The sequence below is a fragment of the Marmota flaviventris genome, chromosome 1, assembly GCF_047511675.1.
Source record: "Marmota flaviventris isolate mMarFla1 chromosome 1, mMarFla1.hap1, whole genome shotgun sequence".
NCBI classification, from domain to species: Eukaryota; Metazoa; Chordata; class Mammalia; order Rodentia; family Sciuridae; genus Marmota; species Marmota flaviventris.
The window spans coordinates 164063841-164088484 of NC_092498.1; the positions used below are offsets into that span (position 1 = coordinate 164063841).

Genomic DNA, 24644 nt, shown 5'->3' on the forward strand with positions numbered 1-24644 from the left:
CCAGGGGTACTTAACCACTGAGCCACATCTCCAGCCCTTTTAATTAATTAATTTATTTTTATTTTGAGACAGGGTCTTGTTAAGTTGCTTAAGGCCTTGCTAGGTTGCTGATGCTGGCTTTCAACTAGCAATCTCCCAGTCTCAGCCTCCTAAATCGCTGGGATTAGAGGTATGTGCCACCATACTGGTCCCTATTAAATTTTTATCAAATTCCATTACTTAAACAGATCACTGTTTTTCAAACATCTTCTGGAGAATCAAAAATAAAAATATTTTGAATTTTAGAGTAAAGTAGACTGCATGTTCCAGTCCTTTGTAATTCAGATTTAACAGATAGAATGAATCTCCCCAAACTCAGACATGGGGTTACCTATATACTTCCAGCCATCAACCATGTCCAGAAACCAAGAACTTCACTGTTCAATCTAAATTTCAAAAACTAAAGATATAAATATTTGCATGTATCTATGAACATAACTTTACTACATACAAGGGCAATGTTCACTATTCAAATATGAAATGGGTAGCAACATTTAACTATGGGACTAAAAAATCCAATTTCATCCCAAATCAGGCAGTGTGAATTACTTTCTTATCTTTCTGCAGCACCTTGGAGTTACTAAGCACACAGAATCTTTCTGAAAATAATAACAATTTATGCTAGGCTGCTTCATGTGCACTGGAATGACCTTGAGGATGAAGGGCATCATCACCCAGCAACACACTCCTAACCACTCTGTGAGGGACAGCTTAGCCATTCTCATGTTTCAAGTCAGGAAACTAGGGCTCACATTAGCTATGCATCTTGTTGAAGGTCACCCAGCTATTAAAGGAAGATAACAGTCTCAACACAGGTCTACAACTCTGATTTCATATACTTATCATATCACTTCCACCGAAACAACAAAGGACCTTATAATCTAGTTATTTTGTCATAGTAAAGACATACAATCACCCCATCTAAATTATAAGATCCTTGCTAACTGCAAATCTATGCTATTCTCCTTTATAAGTTTTAAAACATGAATTTTGATGGCCATTTTAGTCAACTTAGTGAGGCTGTGCTCCTCAGATGTTAATCTGGAATTTGTTGTACAAGGTATTTTGTAGATGTATAAAAAAACAACACTTCTAATCAGTGAGGAATGTGACACATGAGGACAAAGCTTCTGTGCCTTCCTCCTTCCACACAAACTATAGTAAGTATAGGACCCCAAGCCGGATTAGCAGTAAAACAGTAGGCAGAAGACTTAAATTCTTAATTTTCATTTCAAGGAAATAATCTCTTCTCCAAAACACTGCAGGCATAAATTTTAGGGATTTTGCTTCTGGGTTTCCTCAAAACTCCTCTAACTCATCAAATCTTTTTCTTCTTTACTTGCATTCCCAATTCATACAGGACTTTAGTTTGTATAACATTACCAACACCCAAGGGTGAGGTACTCCTGTGAAGGAGGAAAATATACAACTGTTCAATGGGGACAGTCCAGCAGGGTGAAAGAGCCCAAGCAGTTGGACAGCAGATGCACACTTCTTACAGGCAAAAATAGGTATGTATGGGTCAATTGTAGACACATATCTCAGAGTTGTGGAGGTTAGACAAAATAATATTTATGACTACTTCTCATTCATCTCCGCTAAATCATCCTCAAGAAAACTGAAGGGGTTATAGGTATCTGCTGGAGTATGGGGTGAGAACCCAAAGCATCCTCTCCAGAATCCCCAAAAAAGAAATTTCTTTAAAGTAAAACACAGGTGGCATTGACCTTCTATACTCATATTTGCTACAGCATGAAAATACTGTTTGAAATTGTTTACTAAAATATAAAAATAAGATTCCAGAAGAGCAACCATCTTTGTGTCCATCATGGTGCTACAACTCCTAAACTACGATACTGGGTTGTCCATTTGAGAAGCACAAATGAATACAAAGCATCTAACACAAGCATTAGCATATAGCAGACCCTCAATAGAGTGGAGTTATCCTCGTCATCCTCATCCATGCTCAATCAAAAGGATCAAGGAACTTTGAAAAACTTGCAGAATATACTAAACCACACAAAGCTGGTACAACACAAGGAAAAGTCTCAAGGAGCTACACTGCAAACAGCAGAACAGAGAAGCTATCCAGAGGGCATTGCTGATGAAGGAAGTTACAAGAAATAGTTTCCTTCCGATTCATACAGCTTTAACAAGAGAAAGGTTACGATGTTCCCTAAGCCTTCCCACAGCCCTTCCACCAAGTTTCTTACAGCTTCAATGAATACAGGTTTATGAGGACATCAATGTGGTTCATGGTTCCTCCAGGCTCACCTCTTTTTCTGTGAGTTCAGCTTGTAAAGCATTGACCTTTTCTTTCAGGTCCTTGTTCTCTTTGCGGAAAGATTCTATCTCTTCTAGTCTTTCCCGATCATCTCTCTCCCGCTGTTCTTTCAAACGCTCAATTATTCTCTCCTGTGAAAGCGTCATGAAAAAAGAAGAGGTGAAAATCCATTTAGTGTGTGCCAAAGCAAATCACTAAGGAAAGTAAAGGGTTGTTATCTTAAAAATACAGGAATCAACACACACAAGAAACACAAAATTGGGTTTGTGGAAAGAGGCTGTGCATGCTGGCATCTGCAAAACACCATCAATATGGCTTTTGACTTGTGATTACAACTTAGCATTATAGGGTTGTGTGGGGTCTTAACATTCAAACTCTGATGCTATACTTGGTTCATGGTGGTATCTGGATAAAGCCTAAAGCAGTTGTAAAAGAGACATATTCTAGCATCAAGATTTGAAACTTACCAAAACCTCCTACAGGCAAAGGGAAGAGGCAGAACCAACCTCTTGGTTTGGGCCTCTTTGATTGGCCTCCCAGTTTGGCATCAATGAACAATGAATGTTCCTTGACTGGGAGATACTGCATATTGTGATGTGCTCTTCTCTTCAGTTCTCATCACAACTTTGGAGGCAGAGTCAGTACTACTGGAGATGGTATGGAGGTAAGGGAACCCAGAGTCCAGAGGAACTAGACTCACCCCAGGGTGACCTGCTAACAGAAGATCTCTGATACTTAACCAGGTTCATGAGACCACACCACCACAAATACATGCCCAGAAACATTCAAGGAGCATGAAGTTCTGATTTTCCATTTCATACTGAAATGAAAATACTACTCTGGTAGATATTTTCTAAAAATGTGGAATCTGATACCAAAGAAAGACTCTTTGGGAAGGGGGATCAGAAACATTCCACCTGGATAAAGATTGAGTGAAATTTCTAAAATAAGTTTCAAAGTACTCAACACTTCTCTAAATTTCCTTTTAGATGGCCATGTTAAAAAAATATTGGTGTAAAAACACCCTAAATATCATGATATTACCTTTTATATTCTTATAAGTATATAGCACAAGGTGAGGCGAGATACACAAGGTAACTGTAAAACAAGGTTTAGTGCAGAAGGAGGTTAGTTTGAACACAGCTTGTGATTTATGATCCCCTGAGGAAGCAGTTGTGCTATCCTAATGATAATTTATACATTTAATGCTTTTGAAGGGGAAAAAAAGTACCATTACTGTTTCACAATTATTTAAAAAATGTAACTGAAATATATTATTATAAAAATAGGGGTGGAAATAGAAATAAAAATGAGACTGGTTTGCCTGTATTTATTGTTTCATGATTCCAATTACAGTCCCATATTACTCTGCCTGTGACAATGCAGAGAGGATGATTATGGGATCTACAACAGAAGGAAATGACCACAGTGCACAGTATATTTCCCAAGAAATTTTTAACAGAGCCCTTTCTACCTTTTGCTTCTACTACAACCAGTTACCTGGACACCAGGCCCTCTCTCATAACTTCCACCACACAGCTGCTGGAGTGATATTTCTAAAGGTCCAAACTGACCGTGTCACTTCATTGTTTGGAAATCTTCCAGGAATCCTTCCAGCCAGATCACATGGCATTTATTCCCACTTGGCACCCTTTGCATAGTTTCACTGCATGCCCACCCCCCCCCCCACCCAGCCTTCCAGAGGGCAGTCTATGATCTTTACAGGGCCAAACTGTCTGGTATAAAAAACACACCTAAAGAGGCAGGTGGAAAGAAAGAGACACAAAGTAGGATCATCTTGGCTTCAAAGAAAGGTTCATAAAATCATGTATTTGTGTTAATACCAAGAAAGTGTCAAAGTAAAAAAAAAAAAAAAAGAAAATTGGCCAGCACTGTAATTGATGATTCAATAGTACAAAATATTTCTCTGTCAATCACAAAATAATTTAACTGTCAGCCGCGTGGGGCCAGATGTCAAAAACATGTGTTAAAAGGCCCTAATATGCCAGGATCTAGTTGATTAACAAATGACTTGCAGAAATTCCAATGTGTTCTTGCTTTAGCCTTATTTGCACTGGCAAGTGTTCCTTGAGCACTCATCTGGCACAGCACAGGTCTAATCTATTTGTGCTTTATCACTGAGTGGGAACTGCATTGCAGGGGCCTCTAGCTCTGCTTTCTGGCTTTCTCAACTGCTTATCTTCTAGGTGGTTACAGCAAAGCTTGGCGAGACCAGCCTTATAAATATGGTGAGTTCTGTCTCCGGAGCTTCTGTGTGTCAATCACAGAATTCAGTTATATTCAGTCTTCTTTTTGTGAGGCTGGGGGTTGAAGTAGGCCTTTGCATGCTAGACAAGAGCTCTGCCACCGTGGTACATTCCCAGCCTGAGTCACACTCAGCCTTAACTCAACAGTTGAACAAGTTCCTGGAGAGTAAAACAAGGAACACAATCCCAGGATGCCATAATCCAACGGAAATGGTGAAGAGTTTCTGATGGATTCTGTCTACCAGCCAAAAGACAGCAAATAATTACATGTACTTATGAATCCATAAGGTTTTATTCGCCATTTTATTTTTTAACCCCATGCCTTGTTCCAGAGGATCTATTCAATTAAGTGGGGATAAAAGTGGAATTCGTAAGGAGAAAATAATTTAAATGTACATTGTGAAGTTCTTATAAGCACACCACCACTTGTGAGCTGGGAAGCCTTAGATGGGTGTGCCAAGAGAGGAAACAGTCTCAAACAAGAGCTAATTTAGTATGAAAGTTGCTTGGGGAGTACTGGGTTGAGAAATCAGCATGTGTCACAATTGATTAACGATAATTTCCCACACCCAGGAATAGGGCATGATGCTCACATGTCTAGAATATTTCTTTCTGGGCAAATCATTTCATTTCACTGAACCTATTTCCCAACTTTAATATGGAAAAGCTTCACTGAACCTATTTCCCAACTTTAATATGGAAAAGCTTGAATTTAGTATTTTGCTAGAAGTTGTGGTATTTCAACCACTTGTATCAGAATTTCTGGGTATGCTTAAAAATCACAGGTTCCTAGGCTTCAAGGCAGAGTAACTGAATCAAAACCTCTAGGAAATGGGAATAAGGAAACTATAATTAAGAAACTCCTAACATTAAATGTTAGGGTCTGTAAACAAGTCAAGATGGCACCTGGCATTTTGCCAGAGGGAGTGTTTTGTGAAGTAACACCAGCGAGCCATTAAGTGTGGAGATTCCTTATTGGTTGACTGCTGTATCTAGTTTATGTTAATTAAGATAAGCTGTGTGTAATGTATATATACCCCTCCTGTCCTACAATAAATGGCTCCCACTCCTGCTGTATCACTGTACACAAGTTGTTCGTCACCCCCCCCCCCCCCCCCCGGTTATTTTGCTGCAGCTGGACTGCGGCACACTATTATCATTGATTTTTGTATGAAAAACTAAACATCAGATGCAAATAATATTTGGAACTAAACAGCTCATAGACCAAAGCTGGCCCACAAAATAATTTGGTTAACTTGATCATCATAATATTTTTTAAATTTAAATTCAAATGTTTTGAAACAGGTCAGGGATGCTCTAGCTTGCCATAGTCACCAATAGTCTCTTCTGCATCCCATTTCTCCCATTTTTGCTCCCTGCCTGATACTTTTAGTCATCCACATTTTCAACTTTTAATCCAATTTGGATGTCATGTGCCTGAGATTGCAGATTAGCAAACTGTCAAGCAAGTTCCAGAAGAGTATGACATTTAGGAGTTTAAGTAATTCAAGGGTGCAGTTTGAAGATGAAATTCCAAGAGGCTCCAAGAGAAAAAGACTTGCCCCAGGTAATATACTAGCAAGCAGTAAGGACAGTCTGGTGCAGGCAGCCTCCCACAGACCTCACTCAGATTTCCTTCCAGAACACCCCCCAGCCTCAAAGGAAATATTTAAATAAAAAGACGAGTTTCAGATTTGGGAATTGCTTTAGGACTTAAACTAGAATAAATCAAACCTTAATAGGTTCTGTGCGGGAGGCGGGGGGAGATAAAATCACGCCAAGAATCCACAACATGAAAAATTATATGGTATATGTTTACTTCTATGAATTTCAAGAAAGAAACCAAGATTTAAGAATGAGCTGACATCATATCACCCCAACATGCATACATAATCTTAATAGTTTTTGAAGCAACATCTCCCCTCACCTGCCACATTCCAATTTTACAAGCAAAATTAGTTCAAAGATCTCTGGAAATAAATTCTTGAATATTGAAAGAATATTTTTTCCTGAAAAGTTATCATATTCAATATTTTTATGTCTTCAAATAAAATATTGTAATTATTATGTTTTAATCCTAAAGTTATAATTTTTATTTTTATTTTTTTTATTATTTTTTTTACTATTTCTGAAATTTATTTATTTTTTTTTTAATTTTTTATTGTTGGTTGTTCAAAACATTACAAATTTCTTGACATATCATATTCCACACTTTGATTCAAGTGGGTTATGAACTCCCACCTTCACCCCATACACAGATTGCAGAATCACATCAGTTAAACATCCATTGATTTACATATTGCCATACTAGTGTCTGTTGTGCTCCGGTGCCTTTCCCATCCTCCACCCTCCCCCCTCCCCACCTCTCCCCTCCCCTCCCCTCCTCTCTCTCTACCCCCTCCACTGTATAACCCTGAGGGTCTCCTTCCATTTCCATGCAATTTCCCTTCTCTCTCCCTTTCCCTCTCACCTCTCATCCCTGTTAAATGTTAATCTTCTTCTCCTGCTCTTCGTCCCTACTCTGGTCTTAGTTACTCTCCTTATATCAAAGAAGACATTTGGCATTTGTTTTTTAGGGATTGGCTAGCTTCACTTAGCATAATCTGCTCTAATGCCATCCATTTCCCTGCAAATTCTATGATTTTGTCATTTTTTAATGCAGAGTAATACTCCATTGTGTATAAATGCCACATTTTTTTTTATCCATTCGTCTATTGAAGGGCATCTAGGTTGGTTCCACAGTCTTGCTATTGTGAATTGTGCTGCAATGAACATCGATGTAGCAGTGTCCCTGTAGCATGCTCTTTTTAGGTCTTTAGGGAATAGACCAAGAAGGGGAATAGCTGGGACAAATGGTGGCTCCATTCCCAGCTTTCCAAGAAATCTCCATACTGCTTTCCAAATTGGCTGCACCAATCTGCAGTCCCACCAGCAATGTACAAGTGTACCCTTTTCCCCACATCCTCGCCAGCACTTGTTGTTGTTTGACTTCATAATGGCTGCCAATCTTACTGGAGTGAGATGGTATCTTAGGGTGATTTTGAATTGCATTTCTCTGACAGCTAGAGATGGTGAGCATTTTTTCATGTACTTGTTGATTGACTGTATGTCCTCCTTTGAGAAGTGTCTGTTCAGGTCCTTGGCCCATTTGTTGATTGGGTTGTTTGTTATCTTATTGTCTAATTTTTGGAGTTCTTTGTATACTCTGGATATTAGGGCTCTATCTGAAGTGTGAGGAGTAAAGATTTGTTCCCAGGGTGTAGGCACCCTATTTACCTCTCTTATTGTTTCTTTTGCTGAGAAAAAACTTTTTAGTTTGAGTAAGTCCCATTTGTTGATTCTAGTTATTAACTCTTGTGCTATGGTGTCCTATTGAGGAATTTGGAGACCGACCCCACCGAATGTAGATCATAGCCAACTTTTTCTTCTATCAGACGGCGTGTCTCTGACTTGATATCAAGCTCCTTGATACATTTTGAATTCACTTTTGTGCATGGCGAGAGAAAGGGATTCAGTTTCATTTTGTTGCATATGGATTTCCAGTTTTCCCAGCACCATTTGTTGAAGATGCTATCCTTCCTCCATTGCATGCTTTTAGCCCCTTTATCAAATATAAGATAGTTGTAGTTTTGTGTATTGGTTTCTGTGTCCTCTATTCTGTACCATTGGTCCACCCGCCTGTTTTGGTACCAGTACCATGATGTTTTTGTTACTATTGCTCTGTAGTATAGTTTGAAGTCTGGTATCGCTATACCGCCTGATTCACACTTCCTGCTTAGCATTGTTTTTGCTATTCTGGGTCTTTAATTTCTCCATATGAATTTCATGATTGCTTTCTCTATTTCTACAAGAAATGCCGTTGGGATTTTGATTGGCATTGCATTAAACCTATAGAGAACTTTTGGTAATATCGCCATTTTGATTAGTTCTGCCTATCCATGAACAGGGTATATTTTTCCATCTTCTAAGATCTTCTTCTATTTCTCTCTTTAGGGTTCTGTAGTTTTCATTGTATAAGTCTTTCACCTCTTTTGTTAGGTTGATTCCCAAGTATTTTATTTTTTTTGAAGATATTGTGAATGGAGTGGTTGTCCTCATTTCCATTTCAGAGGATTTGTCGCTGATATACAGGAATGCCTTTGATTTATGCGTGTTGATTTTATATCCTGCCACTTTGCTGAATTCATTTATTAGCTCTAATAGTTTCTTTGTAGACCCTTTTGGGTCTGCTAGGTATAGAATCATATCATCTGCAAATAGTGATAATTTAAGTTCTTCTTTTCCTATTTTTATGCCTTTAATTTCTTTCGTCTGTCTAATTGCTCTGGCCAGTGTTTCGAGAACTATGTTGAACAGAAGTGGAGAGAGAGGGCATCCCTGTCTTGTTCCAGATTTTAGAGGGAATGCCTTCAGTTTTTCTCCATTCAGAATGATGCTAGCCTGAGGCTTAGCATAGATTGCTTTTACAATATTGAGGTATGTTCCTTTTATCCCTAGTTTTTCTAGAGTTTTGAACATAAAGGGATGCTGTACTTTGTCGAATGCTTTTTCCGCATCTATCGAGATGATCATATGGTTCTTATTTTTAAGTCTATTGATGTGGTGAATAACATTTATTGATTTCCGTATATTGAACCAGCCTTGCATCCCAGGGATGAATCCTACTTGATCATGGTGTACAATTTTTTTGATATGTTTTTGTATCCGATTCGCCAGAATTTTGTTGAGGATTTTTGCATCTAGGTTCATTAGAGATATTGGTCTGTAGTTTTCTTTCTTTGAAGTGTCTTTGTCTGGTTTAGGTATCAGGGTGATGTTGGCCTCATAGAATGAATTTGGAAGTTCTCCCTCTTTTTCTATTTCCTGAAGTAGCTTGAAAAGTATTGGTATTAGTTCTTCTTTAAAGATTTTGTAAAATTCTGCTGTATACCCATCCGGTCCTGGGCTTTTCTTAGTTGGTAGTCTTTTTAAGGTTTCTTCTATTTCCTCAATTGATATTGGTCTGTTTAGGTTTTCTATATCCTCCTGACTCAATCTGGGCAGATCATATGACTTAAGAAATTTATCTATGCCTTCACTATCTTCTAATTTATTGGAGTATAAGGATTCAAAATAGTTTTTGATTATCTTCTGTATTTCTGAAGTGTCTGTTGTGATATTGCCTTTTTCATCCCGTATGCTAGTAATTTGAGTTCTCTCTCTTCTTCTCTTCGCTAGCATCGCTAAGGGTCTGTCGATTTTGTTTATTTTTTCAAAGAACCAACTTTTAGTTTTGTCAATTTTTTCAGTTGTTTCTTTTGTTTCGATTTCATTAAGTTCAGCTCTGATTTTAATTATTTCTTGCCTTCTACTTCTTTTGCTGTCGTTTTGCTCTTCTTTTTCTAGGATGTTGAGATGAAGTATGAGATCATTTATTTGTTGGTTTTTTCTTTTTTTAAGGAATGAACTCCAAGCAATGAATTTTCCTCTTAGAACTGCTTTCAATGTGTCCCATAGATTCCGATATGTTGTGTCTGTGTTTTCATTTATCTCTAAGAATTTTTTAATTTCCTCCTTGATGTCTTCTATAACCCATTGATCATTCAGTAACCTATTGTTCATTCTCCAAGTGATGTATGCTTTTTCCTTCCTTCTTTTATCGTTGATTTTCAGTTTCATTCCATTATGATCAGATAAGATGCATGGTATTATCTCTACTCCTTTATATTGTCTAAGAGTTGCCCTGTGACATAATATATGATCTATTTTTGAGAAGGATCCATGTGCTGCTGAGAAAAAAGTATAATTGCTTGATGTTGGGTGGTATATTCTATATATGTCAATTAAGTCTAGGTTATTAATTGTGTTATTGAGTTCTATAGTTTCCTTATTCAACTTTTGTTTGGAAGATCTGTCCAGTGGCGAGAGAGGTGTGTTGAAGTCTCCCATGATTATGGTATGGTGGTCTATTAGGCTCTTGAACTTGAGAAGAGTTTGTTTGACGAACATAGCTGCACCATTGTTTGGGGCATAAATATTTATGATTGTTATGTCTTGTTGGTGTATGGTTCCCATAAGCAGTATGTAGTGTCCCTCTTTATCCCTTTTGATTAACTTTGGCTTGAAATCTATTTTATTTGATATGAGTATGGACACTCCTGCTTGTTTCCGATGTCCATATGAGTGATATGATTTTTCCCAACCTTTCACCTTCAGCCTATGTATGTCTTTTCCTATCAAATGCGTCTCCTGTAGGCAGCATATTGTTGGGTCTTGTTTTGTGATCCATTCTACTAGCCTGTGTCTCTTAATTGGTGAGTTTAAGCCATTAACATTTAGGGTTATTATTGAGATATGGGTTGTTCTTCCAGCCATTATTTGTTTATTTATGTTACTAAACATGGTTTGTTTTCCTCTTTGATTATTTCCCCCCCCCCCTTTACTGTCCTACCTCCCACTGTTGGTTTTCATTGTTATTTTCCATTTCCTCTTCCTGTAATGTTTTGCCGAGGATGTTTTGAAGAGATGGTTTTCTAGCTGCAAATTCTTTAAACTTTTGTTTATCGTGGAAGGTTTTAATTTCATCTTCCATCCTGAAGCTTAATTTCGCTGGATACACAATTCTTGGTTGGAACCCATTTTCTTTCAGTGTTTGAAATATGTTATTCCAGGATCTTCTAGCTTTCAGAGTCTGTGTTGAAAGATCAGCTGTTATCCTGATTGGCTTACCCCTAAATGTAATCTGTTTCCTTTCTCTTGTAGCTTTTAAAATTCTCTCCTTATTCTGTATGTTGGGCATCTTCATTATAATGTGTCTAGGTGTGGACCTCTTATGATTTTGCACATTCGGCGTCCTGTAGGCTTCTAGGATTTGGGATTCTGTCTCATTCTTCAAGTCTGGGAAGTTTTCTCATATTATTTCATTGAATAGACTGCTCATTCCTTTGGTTTGGAGCTCTGTACCTTCCTGTATCCCAATGACTCTTAAGTTTGGTCTCTTTATGTTATCCCATATTTCTTGGATGTTCTGCTCATGGTTTCTTAACAGTCTTGCTGAGCTGTCTATGTTCTTTTCCAGTTGAAATACTTTGTCTTCATTGTCTGATGTTCTATCTTCTAAGTGTTCTAGTCTGCTGGTAGTATTCTCCATTGAGTTTTTAAGTTGGTTTATTGCTTCCTGCATTTCTAGGATTTCTGTTTGTTTGTTCTTTATAACCTCTATCTCCCTGTATAGTTGATCCTTTGCTTCCTGGATTTGTTTGCGTAATTCATTGTTGAAGTGATCTTTCATTGTCTGATTTTGCTGTCTAATGTCTTCCTTGATACTCCAGATCATCTGAAGCATGTATATCCTGAATTCTTTATCTGACATTCCATCTGCTGCAGCTGTTACCTCTTGTAAAGTTGCGTTGACCTGCATTGCTTGTGGTCCTTTCTTTCCTTGTCTTTTCATACTGCTTGCGTATCTTTCCTGCAGGCGCGGGCGGCGGCTCTGCTCTCTCCTTATTCCAATTGGGGTGTCGTGGCTACCACGCCGGCAGGTCACTGGGCCTGTTCTGGGCGCTGGCGGCGGCTCTGTTCTGCCCCTACTCCAATTGGGGTGACGAGTGTACCACGCCGGCAGGCCACCGGGCCTTATCCGCCGGTCGGTTGCAGGTTTGCCTACCCTGCAGGCGCGGGCGGCGGCTCTACTCTGCCCCTACTCCAAATGGGGTGACGTGTCTGTCGTACCGGCAGGCCACTGGGCCTGTCCCGCTGGTCGGTCGCAGATCTGCCCACCTTTCGGGCACGGGTGGCGGCTCTGCTCTGCCCCTACTCCAGTTGGGGTGTCGTGACTACCCCGCCTGCAGGTCGCTGGGCCTGTTCCTGGCACGGGTGGCGACTCTGCTCTGCCCCTACTCCTATTAAGGTGGTGTGTGTACCACGCCGGCAGGCTCCTGGGCCTGATCCGCGGGTCTGGCGCAGGTCTGCCTACCTTGGAGGAGCGGGCGGCGGATCTGCCCTGCCCCTCCTACCACGCCTGCGGACCCCTGGGCCTGATCTGCAGGTTGGTCACAGGTCTGCTCACCCTGCGGGCACAGGTGGCGGTTCCGCTCCGCCCCCACTCCAATTGCTGTCACGTGGCCACCACACCGGCAGGGCCTGATCCGGGCGTGGGAGAAGGATCTGCTCTGCCCCTACTCCAGTTGGGGTGATGTGTGTACCACACTGGCAGGCCACTGGGCCTGACCCGCCAGTCTGTGACAGGTCTGTTTACCTTGCAAGCGCGGGCGGCGGCTCTGCCCTGCCCCTCCTACCACGCCCATGTACCACTGGGTCGCGGGTCTGCCCACCTTGCGGGTACGGCTGGTGGCTCCGCTCTGCCCCCTCTCCAATTGGGGTCACGCGGTCACCATGCTGGCGAGCCGGTGGGCCTGCTCCGGGCGCTGGCGGCGGCCCGGCTCCTTCCCTCTGGCTCGACGACAAATTGAGGAGACTCGGGTATCTGTGCCTCACCCCCCCTACCAGGAGACCAACTGTTTCTGTCGCCGCTGGTATTGATGAAGTTCTCTCCTCCGCCGCTTTCTGATGACATCAGATCTCTGCCATGTTGGTATCCTATGCGAATGGCAGCATTTCGTTCCCCTTGCCGGGCAACCAAAGCAACAGGTGAGTCCTGACCGGCCCTCAGCAGGACCCGGACCGAGAAGCAGTTTCCGTGGGCTCCTAGCCCTGGCCCAGGGAGGTTCCGGGAGCCGGAACTCGGCTGCCCTGCGCTCGGTGTTCACTCCGATAAGATCAGGTTCTAAGAAGCCCCCAGGCACTGAACCCTAGCAATCTGTCTGTAAGCCGCAGGCGAATGGCAGCCTGAAATTACCTGTTCTATGGCTGAATGAGCTGCGGTCAGTCGAAAGCAGGGATGAAGCAGGGATGGTGACGTCAGCTTTCCAACATGGTGGCTGCTGGCCTCCTCTGTGGTTTGACCGGTGTGGAGAACCAAGATGGACCGCTTCCTTCCCCTGTCTCGAACCCAGAATTCAGCCCTGAGTACGGTGCTTGCGCGGCTGGCAGAAACTGCAGCGCTGTATCCCTGTGGCGCTATCTCCTCGTTTCCCAGCGCGCGCTGCAGACTCTAGCCGCGGGGCGATTTGCTGAATAAGCAGTGTTACCCACCGTGCGACAAACCTCTCGCGTTTGAGTCCCCGTAGCCGATCCTCGTGCGATGGAAATCCTTCCTCCAGGTTCCGGAGCACCCCACTATTGCTGGAAATTCCTAACAAGATAGCCTTTAGCCGTCCTGACTTGTCATACTCCCACACAGTGACGCAGCACATGGGGGCAATGCACTCCCCTCGCCGCCATCTTCCAAAAAGTCAAGTTATAATTTTTAATAGAACCATGAAGAATATCTGGCCACAGTGTTATGGCTCTTTCTTGGCTTAGCAGTGATTCTCACACTACAGTGCACATCACAAAGACCAGGAGAGTTTGCTAAAATACAGATTTCCAGGCACCACTCAAGGTTAGATTTGGTAGATATTGATCGGGCCCAACAATTTAGGTTTTCCCAACAACTACCTTCTGTTAATTCAGCTGCAGAAAAATCCTCTTTAAGATACATTGGCTCAGGAAAGCAGGGGGCCACTTAATCCAATTTTCCCATTCAACAAATGGGAAGTTTGAGGTTCTGTAAAGAAGAATTACTTGCCAGGGTCTACTAGTTACTTAGTGGCAAATGTGACACTGGCTCCTAGGTTTCCTTCTATCTGACCTCATTACCCCAGAGTTTATATCCTCTCATAACAGGGAACATAGTAGGCAATGCTATAACCGTGGTAAGACACCCAAAAGAAAGCCTGTGGGCAAGTACTGCAAAGTACTGCAGAATCAAAAATGATGAGAGCATCAAGGCGAAAAAAACCACAAATGGATCTACTTGCACATTTTAAAAGTTAAGATTTCTACAACTACACAGCCATATCAATGTTTATAGCAGCTTAATTCATAATAGCAAAGCTATGGAAACAACCCAGATGCCCATCAACAGATGAACGGATAAAGAAAATATGGTTTATATACATAAAGGAATATTACTTAGCCATAAAGAAGAATGGCTTTATGACATTTGCCAATAAATGGATGGATCTAGAAACTATCGTTCTAAATGAAATAAGCCTATCCCAAAAAACCAAAGGTTGAATGTTCTCTCTGACATGTAGATGCCAACCCACAACAAAGGGAAGAGAGAAGAACAGAAGTTCAGTGGATTAGACAAAGGGAAATGAAGGGAAGGGATGGGAAGACAGGATTAGGAAAGATAGTAGTATGAATCAGACATAATTTTCCTATGTTCACATATGAACACATGACCACTGAAACTCCACATCATGTACAACCACAAGAATGGGATCTGAATTTACAATGTTATACTCCACGTATATGTAATATGCTGAAATACACTCTACTGTCATTTATACCTAAAAAGAACAAAAGAAAAGAATATTAACAAAGAAAAAAAAGAGATCTCTTTTGTTTCAAGCTGAATTTGAAAATAATGTGAATAAACATTGGCCTAAAGACTTCCTCAACACGTTGCATGTCTGAGTGCCCCAATATAAAGCTGAGGCTCAGAATTCCTAAAGAACTTTACCTGAACTATTTTTGGCCACTGGCTCTTGGACACATTGGGAGTGTTGGGGGTGAAGATATAAAACAGAAATTCAACTATAATTGGTGCTCAGAGAATAAATGAACTAATTCAGCCAAACTAAAATGGGCTAAAAATCATTTTAAAAGTCAGTAAACATCAGAATAACCTATTTACTTAATGGATTTCATTTATTTGTTGTTTGTTTCATTCTTCATTAATTCATTCATTTTATTCTTTCATTTCTTTATTTTTACTTATTCAAAATAATCCTTATAAATGTATTCAGAGGAACGCCTCAGAGTGGCCTCCCAGCTCCAAAGAGTAAAAGGCAATTTTCAAAATCTTTTCTCATGAGATCCTGGGAGATGAGCTTCTCCCCACCCTTTGTATTGCTCCTCCCTTCACCTAGTACACCTACCTCAGAAGGGCTTGTGACTCACCAGTCACTTCCTTCAGCCCTTTCCTTTTTAAATGTCACATTCCTGGCCCCAGCTGGCCACTCCACCACAACAGTCCCTGTACCCATTCCCACTTTATTTTTGTTGATAGACATTATGACCTTCTGAAATCCTACATATATCTCTTACTTGTTTATCGTTTATTTTCCCCTCAACCCCAGTAGAATCTAAAGTCTGTAAGAGTCAAGATTTTGCCCATTCTCATCTCTGTGACATCCCAGTGACCACAATAGCCAATATCCACAGAGCAGCTCCATAAAAATACTGTGCAAGGCCATGGGGATGGCACTTTCTCTTTCTCTCTCTCTCTCTCTCTCTCTCTCTCTCTCTCTCTCTCACACACACACACACACACACACACACACACACACACACAATGTTGCCTAGGTTTGGACTCCAGCAGAGAAGATGGATTAATCAAATAAAAACAGATGCATGAGGGCCAGAGCTGTAGCTCAGTGGCACAGCGTTTGCTTAGCACATGTGAGGCACTGGGTTCAATCCTCAGCACCACATAAAAATAAACAAATAAAATAAAGGCATGCTGTCCATCTATAACTACAAAAATTTTTTAAAAACCACAAAAAAAAAAAACACAGATGCATGAACAACTGAGATTGTGACAAGAGCTCTGAGAAGCTCATGGTATTCAGGAGAACATAATAGAGGTCCTCAGGAGGTATCCCTAAGAAACTAATTAATAAAATAATATTTCCCATGAGGAAATGAGAAGTTAATTAATTTTTCCAAAGGACTAAGTGTGAGAATGAGGATTTGAACTCAGACAGTCTGATTCCAAACTCTTGACTACTATACAACACAACTTCTCAAGAAGCTGACCTCTCCAGTGAAGAACTACATCTGCAGACACTAAACCACATTCTAGGCTGGGTGAGAATAAGTCCCAAGAGCCTAAGGGAGAAGGGAACATGATATACTTCAAAATCTAGAAACCCAGCAGAGCTAGAGCACAGAAAACCAGGGAAGAGAGATAGGGGATGGGGATGAGGCTGGAAATGAAGGAAGAAAGGTCAGAGGGAGGAAGGGAGGGATAAAGGAAGAAGGAAGGGAACAGCCAGGAGAGGTGTTGGTCAGAAAAGAGCTCAGATGGAGGGGTGCACTGTGCCAGCATAAGGAGTCTAGTCTTTATCATTCTAATAGCAATGACAAGCTAGTGAAGGATTTTCAGGGGACAAGGGTGATGTGATCAGATTTGCATTTCAAAAAGATTTCCCTGGCTGCAGGTGAGTCTTGAGCACAAAGCCTACTGAAGAGGTCTGGTAAGGCAGTGTGAGGCCCAGATGAGACCAAAGATATTATTAGCAAATGAGGAAAAGCAGGCAAATTTTAATACACTTGGCTCATCTCCGAACCCTGCTTCTCTCAATCCCGATGTCCCCATTTTTGAGTCCAAACTCACCTTCTCTGACAGAGCTTCCTCTAGTGTCGCCAGCGCAGTATCTGTGTTACTGGAATCTGTCTGCAAGGACTTCACTCTGTCTTTCAGATTGGTCAGTTGCTTGTCTTTATCCCTAAGTTGTTCTTGCAAGTTTTCAATCTAAAAATAAAGATCATCATATTTAATGTATATTTTATTACATATCAAGGGCCAACATTCCTGAAGTGAATCTACTTTTTAAAAATAGACCTGAGATTATGGACATTTTTAATATCACAAAGGTACATTTTGACTCAGACTCAAGGACATTCCGAGGAGAACTTCAATTATTTCATTTAATTCAACTTTGTATTCAATGACAATACAGATGAGCAGAAAGTCTTCTTCCCATACAAATGCAAGCCTACAGGACATGTAAGCACTATATTTCTTTCCCTTTTCTGGACATTTATATTTTCAGTCCATAGACCTAACTTTGGTTCAGTAAACTAGAAAAATGTTTACACAGGATTATTTCATTCATTGAACAGACATTGACTGGGTGCCAATTCTGCACCAAGTACCATATCAGTATATGGCTGAGCCCATGTAGTCATTGACTAACTCCTTTATTCAGTATTAAACTTTGTGATATACCAAATGTTGTCAAGTGGCTGTTTCAAAGTAACCACATGAAAAGCCAAGTAGGTTATCACCAGCAGACTGTTAATGGGAAGAACTTGTGATATAAGTCATATGTAACAAGTGCTAAACACTCCATTTGGCAACTAAGTCCTATGCTGGCAACCAACCAGCCACTTTTATCTAGTATCTGCAGCCTGAAATAAACACACCGAATAGCCGATTATAACGCCTGCCCGGCAGCAGCAGCAAAGACCTTCTCCTGGGCATTGCGTCCATTATCATTCATGTTTTTATTCTCTGCTTTCAAACCATGTATTTCTTATCTAAGGATTTTTAAAAAAGCCTCACTATACAAACAATTTATTCGTATTAAGGGTTTTAAAATGACAAGGAAAAAAAGCAGTACAACTCTAAGATAAGTCCATTCAAAATATTTGTATTCTGCACCCAGCTTTCTCAGGGAATCATTCCAAATGCATGTTTCACAATGTATGACTCAAGCAAAGTTTTTTTTTTTTTATTACTTGATTCTTTAAGCATGAATCCAGAATGGCAACACAAATAATGCAGTTAGTAGCATTAATAATGAGTATCCACAGGTCTGAGCATCAAAATAACTCTAAAAGCAAGATAATTACTTTGCTGACCATTGATCTACAGATAACGGGCTTGATTAAATTTTTCAATAGTTACAATGGACATAGGCTAACAAAGAAGGGATGCTATTCTTTACTTCCCCTCTTCCAACATCCTTCACTTTCTCCCTTCCACTTTTCCTTCCTTCCTTTTCCTTCTTATTTTTAAATTTATTTTTCATTTTAGATGGACAGAATACCTTTATTTTATTTATTTTTTAATGCAGTGCTGAGGTTTGAATCCATTGCCTCACACATGCTAGGCAAGTGCTCTACCATTGAGCTACAACCCCAGCGCTCCTTCTGTCTTGAGACAGACCTCTTGGAAACCCAGCTTATAGGTTCATATAAATAACTCTGTCCTTCATGGAAACACAAAGTGTTCCCTCCCATCCAGTCACCACTCTGAGAATTCACTGCCTTTCCACCAAAGACACAAGAACTCAAAAAGCAGTAGCATCTTCAGGCAAAGGCTTCTTCCTCCTTTCCAGACAAGTGTTCATGTGCTTTTTACACAACACAGTAAGCAAATATATGTGTGAGAATGTGAATATTCATGTGTTTGAATGATAGTAGTTACATGGAAAAAGTCACGAGCTGAGAGGGACTGACTTGTAGAAAGAGTATACATTATTACCTTGAGGATACCCACACCTGTGGGTACATTTTTGTATGCATATGTGTGCAAAGACATGGGGCTTGTGAGCAAACCGACCAGGCCTGCCATTCCCATTCTGAGACACAGTGCCCTGAGCAGGGGAAGGGAGATTTACCCTCTGTTCATTAACCCTGGAGCAGTGGCAGGCACTGATTTAAAGGGGACTGTGGGTACTGAAAATAAAGGCCAAAGGAGACTATAAGCTTATGGTACTGCTATGGGCCTTCCATATAACCAGAAAGACTACAGATGCTGGGATCCCACTGGAATTGCAGTGGGGTCTGAGAGACATGTGGGACGGGGGGGGGGGTGGCATTTATCTATTTATCTCAAATCTAAAATGCCAGTAAAATAGCCAATAATACTTCAGGCAAGACTAAGAGTCTTCAAGAAATGCTACACAAAGATCAAGAATGATTCTTAAGAGAAAATCTAAACAAGGTGTAGAACAGTACAGAGTTAATTGCATAAATATATATAAATCTGTAAATAGATACCTATGTAGGAGGGATCTCAAGAAATTTTAACCTTTGAGGGAAGGCTCTAAGAGGTAAGAGGTAGGAGGTAGGGGGGAGATTCTGGGTTTCATTTTTTCACATTTCTGTAGTTTTCTGCTTGATTTTTATAACCTTATGGGGTTTTAAGTGCCAACCAGGGTTATTTGGCAGGTATGACTATGAATTATTTTTAGTTTATATTCATACATAAAAATAAATATTAAACAGATGAGTAAATAATAAATAATAAAACAACATACTGGGTGCCTGTAATCCCAGTAACCTGGGAGGCTGAGGCAGGAGGATCACAAGGTGAAAGCCAGCCCCAACAACTTAACTAGGCCCTAAGCAACTTAGTGAGATCCTGTTTTAAAATAAAAAATTAAAAGGGCTGAGGATGTGCCTCAGTGATAAAGCACCCCGGGTTCAATCTCTAGTACCTCACCCCACCCCCTGAAATAAACACAAATTAACACAAATCCCTACTTCCCTAATCAAAACCAAACTGTCCAAGTGCTGTGGTTTGGGAATGGTTCATTCCTCAGAGGTTATTATTGTGTCAGAAACTTGGTCCTCTGCATGGTGGTGTCCAGAGCTGGTGAAGGCTTTAAGAGTTAGCCTAGAAGAAGGTGATTAAGTGTTTGGGGCACTACCCTCTCCTCCCCACTTTTTAGGAAATAGTGATCCTCCAGTTTTGTGTAACTAAATTCTTAAAATTTAAATTTTAGGAGATGGCAGAACGAAAAATTTTGTATCTTTTACAGAATTATTGTACAAGTTCTCAAATTTTCTTTCTCGCCCTCTTTCTCTTTCTCTCAAGTTTGCATAAGCCATAAGGCTAAGGTTTGAGTCAGTCACTTCCCCAGTTTGGTCCATTCAACTCTTTGTTACCAATCTGTGAAAACTTCAGAAATCAGGAGTGTTTATTCATCACCCAAAGATTCAAGAAATACTTGTCAGCTTGTCACCATGAGCAGCACACAGCAAGTTTTGGTGTGTCAAACTCATGTATTGTATGTGGACAGAGGCACAGACTGAACATATATACACAGTAGGATCACATGTTGCTCCAAGACAGCTTAGAAATTTAAAAAAGGAAACATTGCTGAGGAAACATGAATTCATAGGTCTCCTAATCTTACAGGCCTTCAGAAATACTGTTTGCAGAAGGCCAAGGATATTCACTGAGTGAAAAAAACCCACCCTTGTGTGGGTGAAGGGGACATAGACCCCAGCAACAGACCCACCCCTGGCACCAGGTTGGACCCTGGGGAGTTAAGCTCCAGGCTCCAGGTCTACTCCTGTAGACACAGGATCTACAAATTCCCTGGCAAAGAATTCCAAGTCAGTTGTTGCTAGTAGAGGGTCCACTAAACCACAGATTTAAAGACAAAGATTAAAATCAATCCACTGCATTTATTTTCTATTGTTGCCTAGCAAACCAACACAATCACAGAAGCTTAAAATAGTATAGACTTATTATCTCACAGTCTGTACATCAGAAGTCTGAATATGGCATACTTGGTTTTTCTGCTTAGGGTTTCACAAAGGTATTATCAAAGAATCAGAGGGGCTGAGTTCTAATCTAGAATTTGGAGTCCTCTTTCAAACTCAGGTTTGTCTCTACTCAGGAGCTGTCTCTAGCCAGAGGTTGCTCTCAGCTTCTAGAGGCTGCTCTCAGGTCCTTATCAAATAGCCCTCTCTATCTTTAAAATCAGCAACAAAGCACTTCTTGGATGTCAAATCTCCCTCCTTTTATGACTTCCCTGTCTCTGACCTCTAGACCTAGATTTACAGTGATCACGGGCTTAGGCTAGGCCTACCCAGATAAAGTCCCTTTTGATTAGCTCAAGGTCATGTGAGTAATCACCTTAGTTATATCTGCAAATTCTGTTTTGCATAAAATGTAACCTAAACAAAGGCACCAGAGGCACCCCAGAGGTCATCCCAGATTTTTGCTTTCTATACCCATGCTGGAAGTTCTTTTAGATACCTTAAGAAGATTCTGTAAGAGAAATGTTTCCAAAACTGAGGAAATAATTCTAATGTGATATGTGACATTTTAACATGGCATTTCTGATGCAGCCATTTTAACAATAAAAATTTAAAAAAAAAAACTTGCAGTCTTTCCAGAAACTCAGGTAGTGAAGTATGGGGAGAAAGATACCCCTTGTGTGGTGAAGGGGACATAGACCCCAGCAACAGACCCACCCCTGGCACCAGGCTGGACCCTGGGGAGTTTCCAGGCCCATTCCTGTAGACACAGAATCTACAAATTCCCTGGCAAAGAATTCAAAATAATAATCTTGAAAAACCTCAGCAAGATGCAAGAAAACACAGAGAGAAAACTAGAAGAAACCAGGAAAATCATATATGTGAAAAAAAATGGAAGTTCAACAATTAGATAGAAATTATGAAAAATAAAATAAACACATTCAGGAGCTGTAGAACACAATGACTAAATTGTAAAATCCCAGAGAGTTAATTTAACAGCAAACTTAATACAGTCTAAGATAAATCAGTGACTCAAAGAAATTATTCTCACAGAAGTACCAAGAGAAAAATGAAGGAAAAAGTTGGGAGAAAAATGCCTCTTAGACTTTCAGGACACAATCAAGGAAAGTTCCAGAAGAAGCAGAAAGAGAAAAAGAGGCAGAAGATTATTCAAAGAAATGACAGGAAACTTTCCAAATCTGGAGAGGAAAGTAAACCTCTAGGATCCATGAATCCCAAAGAATTCCCAATAGAGTAAATATAAAGAAATCTACACTGAAGCATAATAAAATCAAATCCTCAGAATTAAAAGACAAAGGGAAAATGTTGGGAGTAGCAAGAGAAAAGCAACTCATCATATATAAGAATATTTCATTAATACTATCAGTGGACTTGTTAGCAGAAACCTTGCAGGCCAAGAGAAAAATGAAACAATTATATTAAAAGTGCTGAAAGAAAACAAAAAGTCTAACCAAGAATACTGTATCTGGAAAAGCTATCCTTCAAATATGAGAAAGAAATAAAGTGATATTAGAGATCATCACCACTAGATTTGCCTTAATGAGAGATGCTAAAGGGAGGTCTGCAAGTTGAAATGATTTTTTTGTTAACTAAAATTATGAAAATATATAAAATGTAAAACTCACTGTAAAGAAAAAAAAATATTGTCAAATTCAGAATACTACATTCTTTAATGGTGGTACATAAATTGTTTTTCACTTTAATATAAAAATTAAAAGAAAAAAATTTAAAAAACTATGTCTACAAAAAAATTATTAATAACACACAATATATAAAAGACATAAATTGTGACATTAATGTAAAATATAGGAGGAAGAGAAGTAAAAGTATAGAGTTTCTGTGTGTAGTCAAAGTTAGGTTGTTATTGGCTATTATACCTATAACGCTTTTTAGTCAAGTCCCATGGTGATCACAAGAAGAAACATCTAGAGTTGATACTACAAAAAATGGAAGAATTAAAACATATCATTTGGGCTGCAGGCATAGTTCAGTAGTAGAGGGCTTGCCTAACATCTGAAAGGATCTGTGTTTGATCACTTGCACTTTTAAAAGGGTATACACACACACACACACACACACACACACACACACACACACACATACACCACAAAGGAACAAAGGAAGATACCTGGACAAAAAGAAATATAGGTTCTAGAAAACAATTAATTAAATGTCAGTATTAAGTCCTTAACTATAAGTAATTACTTTAAATGTAAATGGATAAAATACTCCAATCAAACCCAAGATTGGCTGAATGGACCAAAAACCAAAATTCAACTATGTAATGACCACAAAAGATTTATTTTATATGACATACATAGGATGAAAATGAAGGTATGGAAAAAATATTCCATGAAAATGATAACCACACAAAAGAGGGGTGGCTAAACTGACATCAGGTAAAAGTAGACAGTAAGTCAAAAGCTGACATTAGAGACAAAGAAAATCACTAAATAATGATAAAGGGCTCAACAAATCAAGAGAGATCCTCTCTCTCAGCATTGGAACACCTAAATATATTAGGCAAATAATACAAACAAAACTGAAGGGAGAAATTGACTGAAATAAAATAACACTAAGGGAATTCATCATTCTATTTTCAACAACAGATAAGTCATTCAGGCAGAAAAACAATGAAATAACGGAATTGTATAACAATACAAACCAAATGGACTTCACAGACGTTTAAAAAATGTTCCATTCCAAAGGAGCAGAATATACATGCTTTATAAGTGTACACAAAATATTTTTCAGTATAGATCATATGTAGATCCACAAAACAAGTCTCAAAATTTTTAAGGTGGAAACTGTATCAAGTGTCTTTTACAAGCAGTGATATAAAATTAGAAAATAACAATAGTAGGAAATTGGGGAAATTTACAAATATGTGGAAATAAATAACACACTCCTAAATAATCAATAGATCAAGGAAGATATGAAAAAATTTTTAAAAATTGAGACAAAATGGAAGTATAACATGAAAACTTATGGGCTGAAGAAAAGGTAGTTCTTAGAGGGAATTTTAAAGTGATAAACACCAATATATTTTTTTTAAAAAAATAATAAACAATGTGACTTTAAACTACAAGTAGACAGAAAAAGAAAAAAACTAAGCCATACATTAGCAGAAAGAAGGTAATAATAACAAGCAGAGCAGAAACAAACAAAATTTTAAAAATAAAAACTATATCAATGAAATTGACAGTTGACTTTTTGAAAAGATAAACAAAATTGACAGACCTTTAGCTGGACTAATAAAAATATGTGAAAAGACTCAAATAAACAAAATTATGAAAGATGAGATGTGACAACTGACATAACAAAATCTATAGGTTAATAAGAGATTACTAGGAATATTTATGTCAAAAAATGTGAGAATCAAAAAAATGGATAAATTCCTAGAAACATACAATTTACCAATAATGAAACATAAAGAACTAAGAATTCACAGTGAACAAATAAAAAGTAAACAGCTGAAACAAGTACTGAAAAATATCCCAATGATTGAAAAATCTAGAAACTGTTTGCTTCACAATGAAACCTATCAAACATTTAAAGAACTAATGTCAATCCTCTCATACTCTTCCAGAAAATGGAAGACATGGGAACATGGTATAGTCTGAACAAGCCTTTCAAAATTCATATGTTGGAAGCTTAGT

At 39.4% G+C, this 24644-nt stretch overlaps 1 protein-coding gene across 1 annotated transcript in view; it reads right to left on the reverse strand.

The window, feature by feature from the left end:
- LOC139706414 (ERC protein 2-like) overlaps positions 1-24644 on the reverse strand; it is a gene marked incomplete at its 5' end in the record, with an annotated part of 375567 nt that overhangs the window by 243833 nt on the left and 107090 nt on the right. The window contains 2 exons of the mRNA XM_071614423.1: positions 2314-2454; positions 17078-17215. Of these exons, the coding sequence (XP_071470524.1) occupies positions 2314-2454; positions 17078-17215 (279 nt within the window). The remainder of the gene's footprint in view (positions 1-2313; positions 2455-17077; positions 17216-24644) is intronic.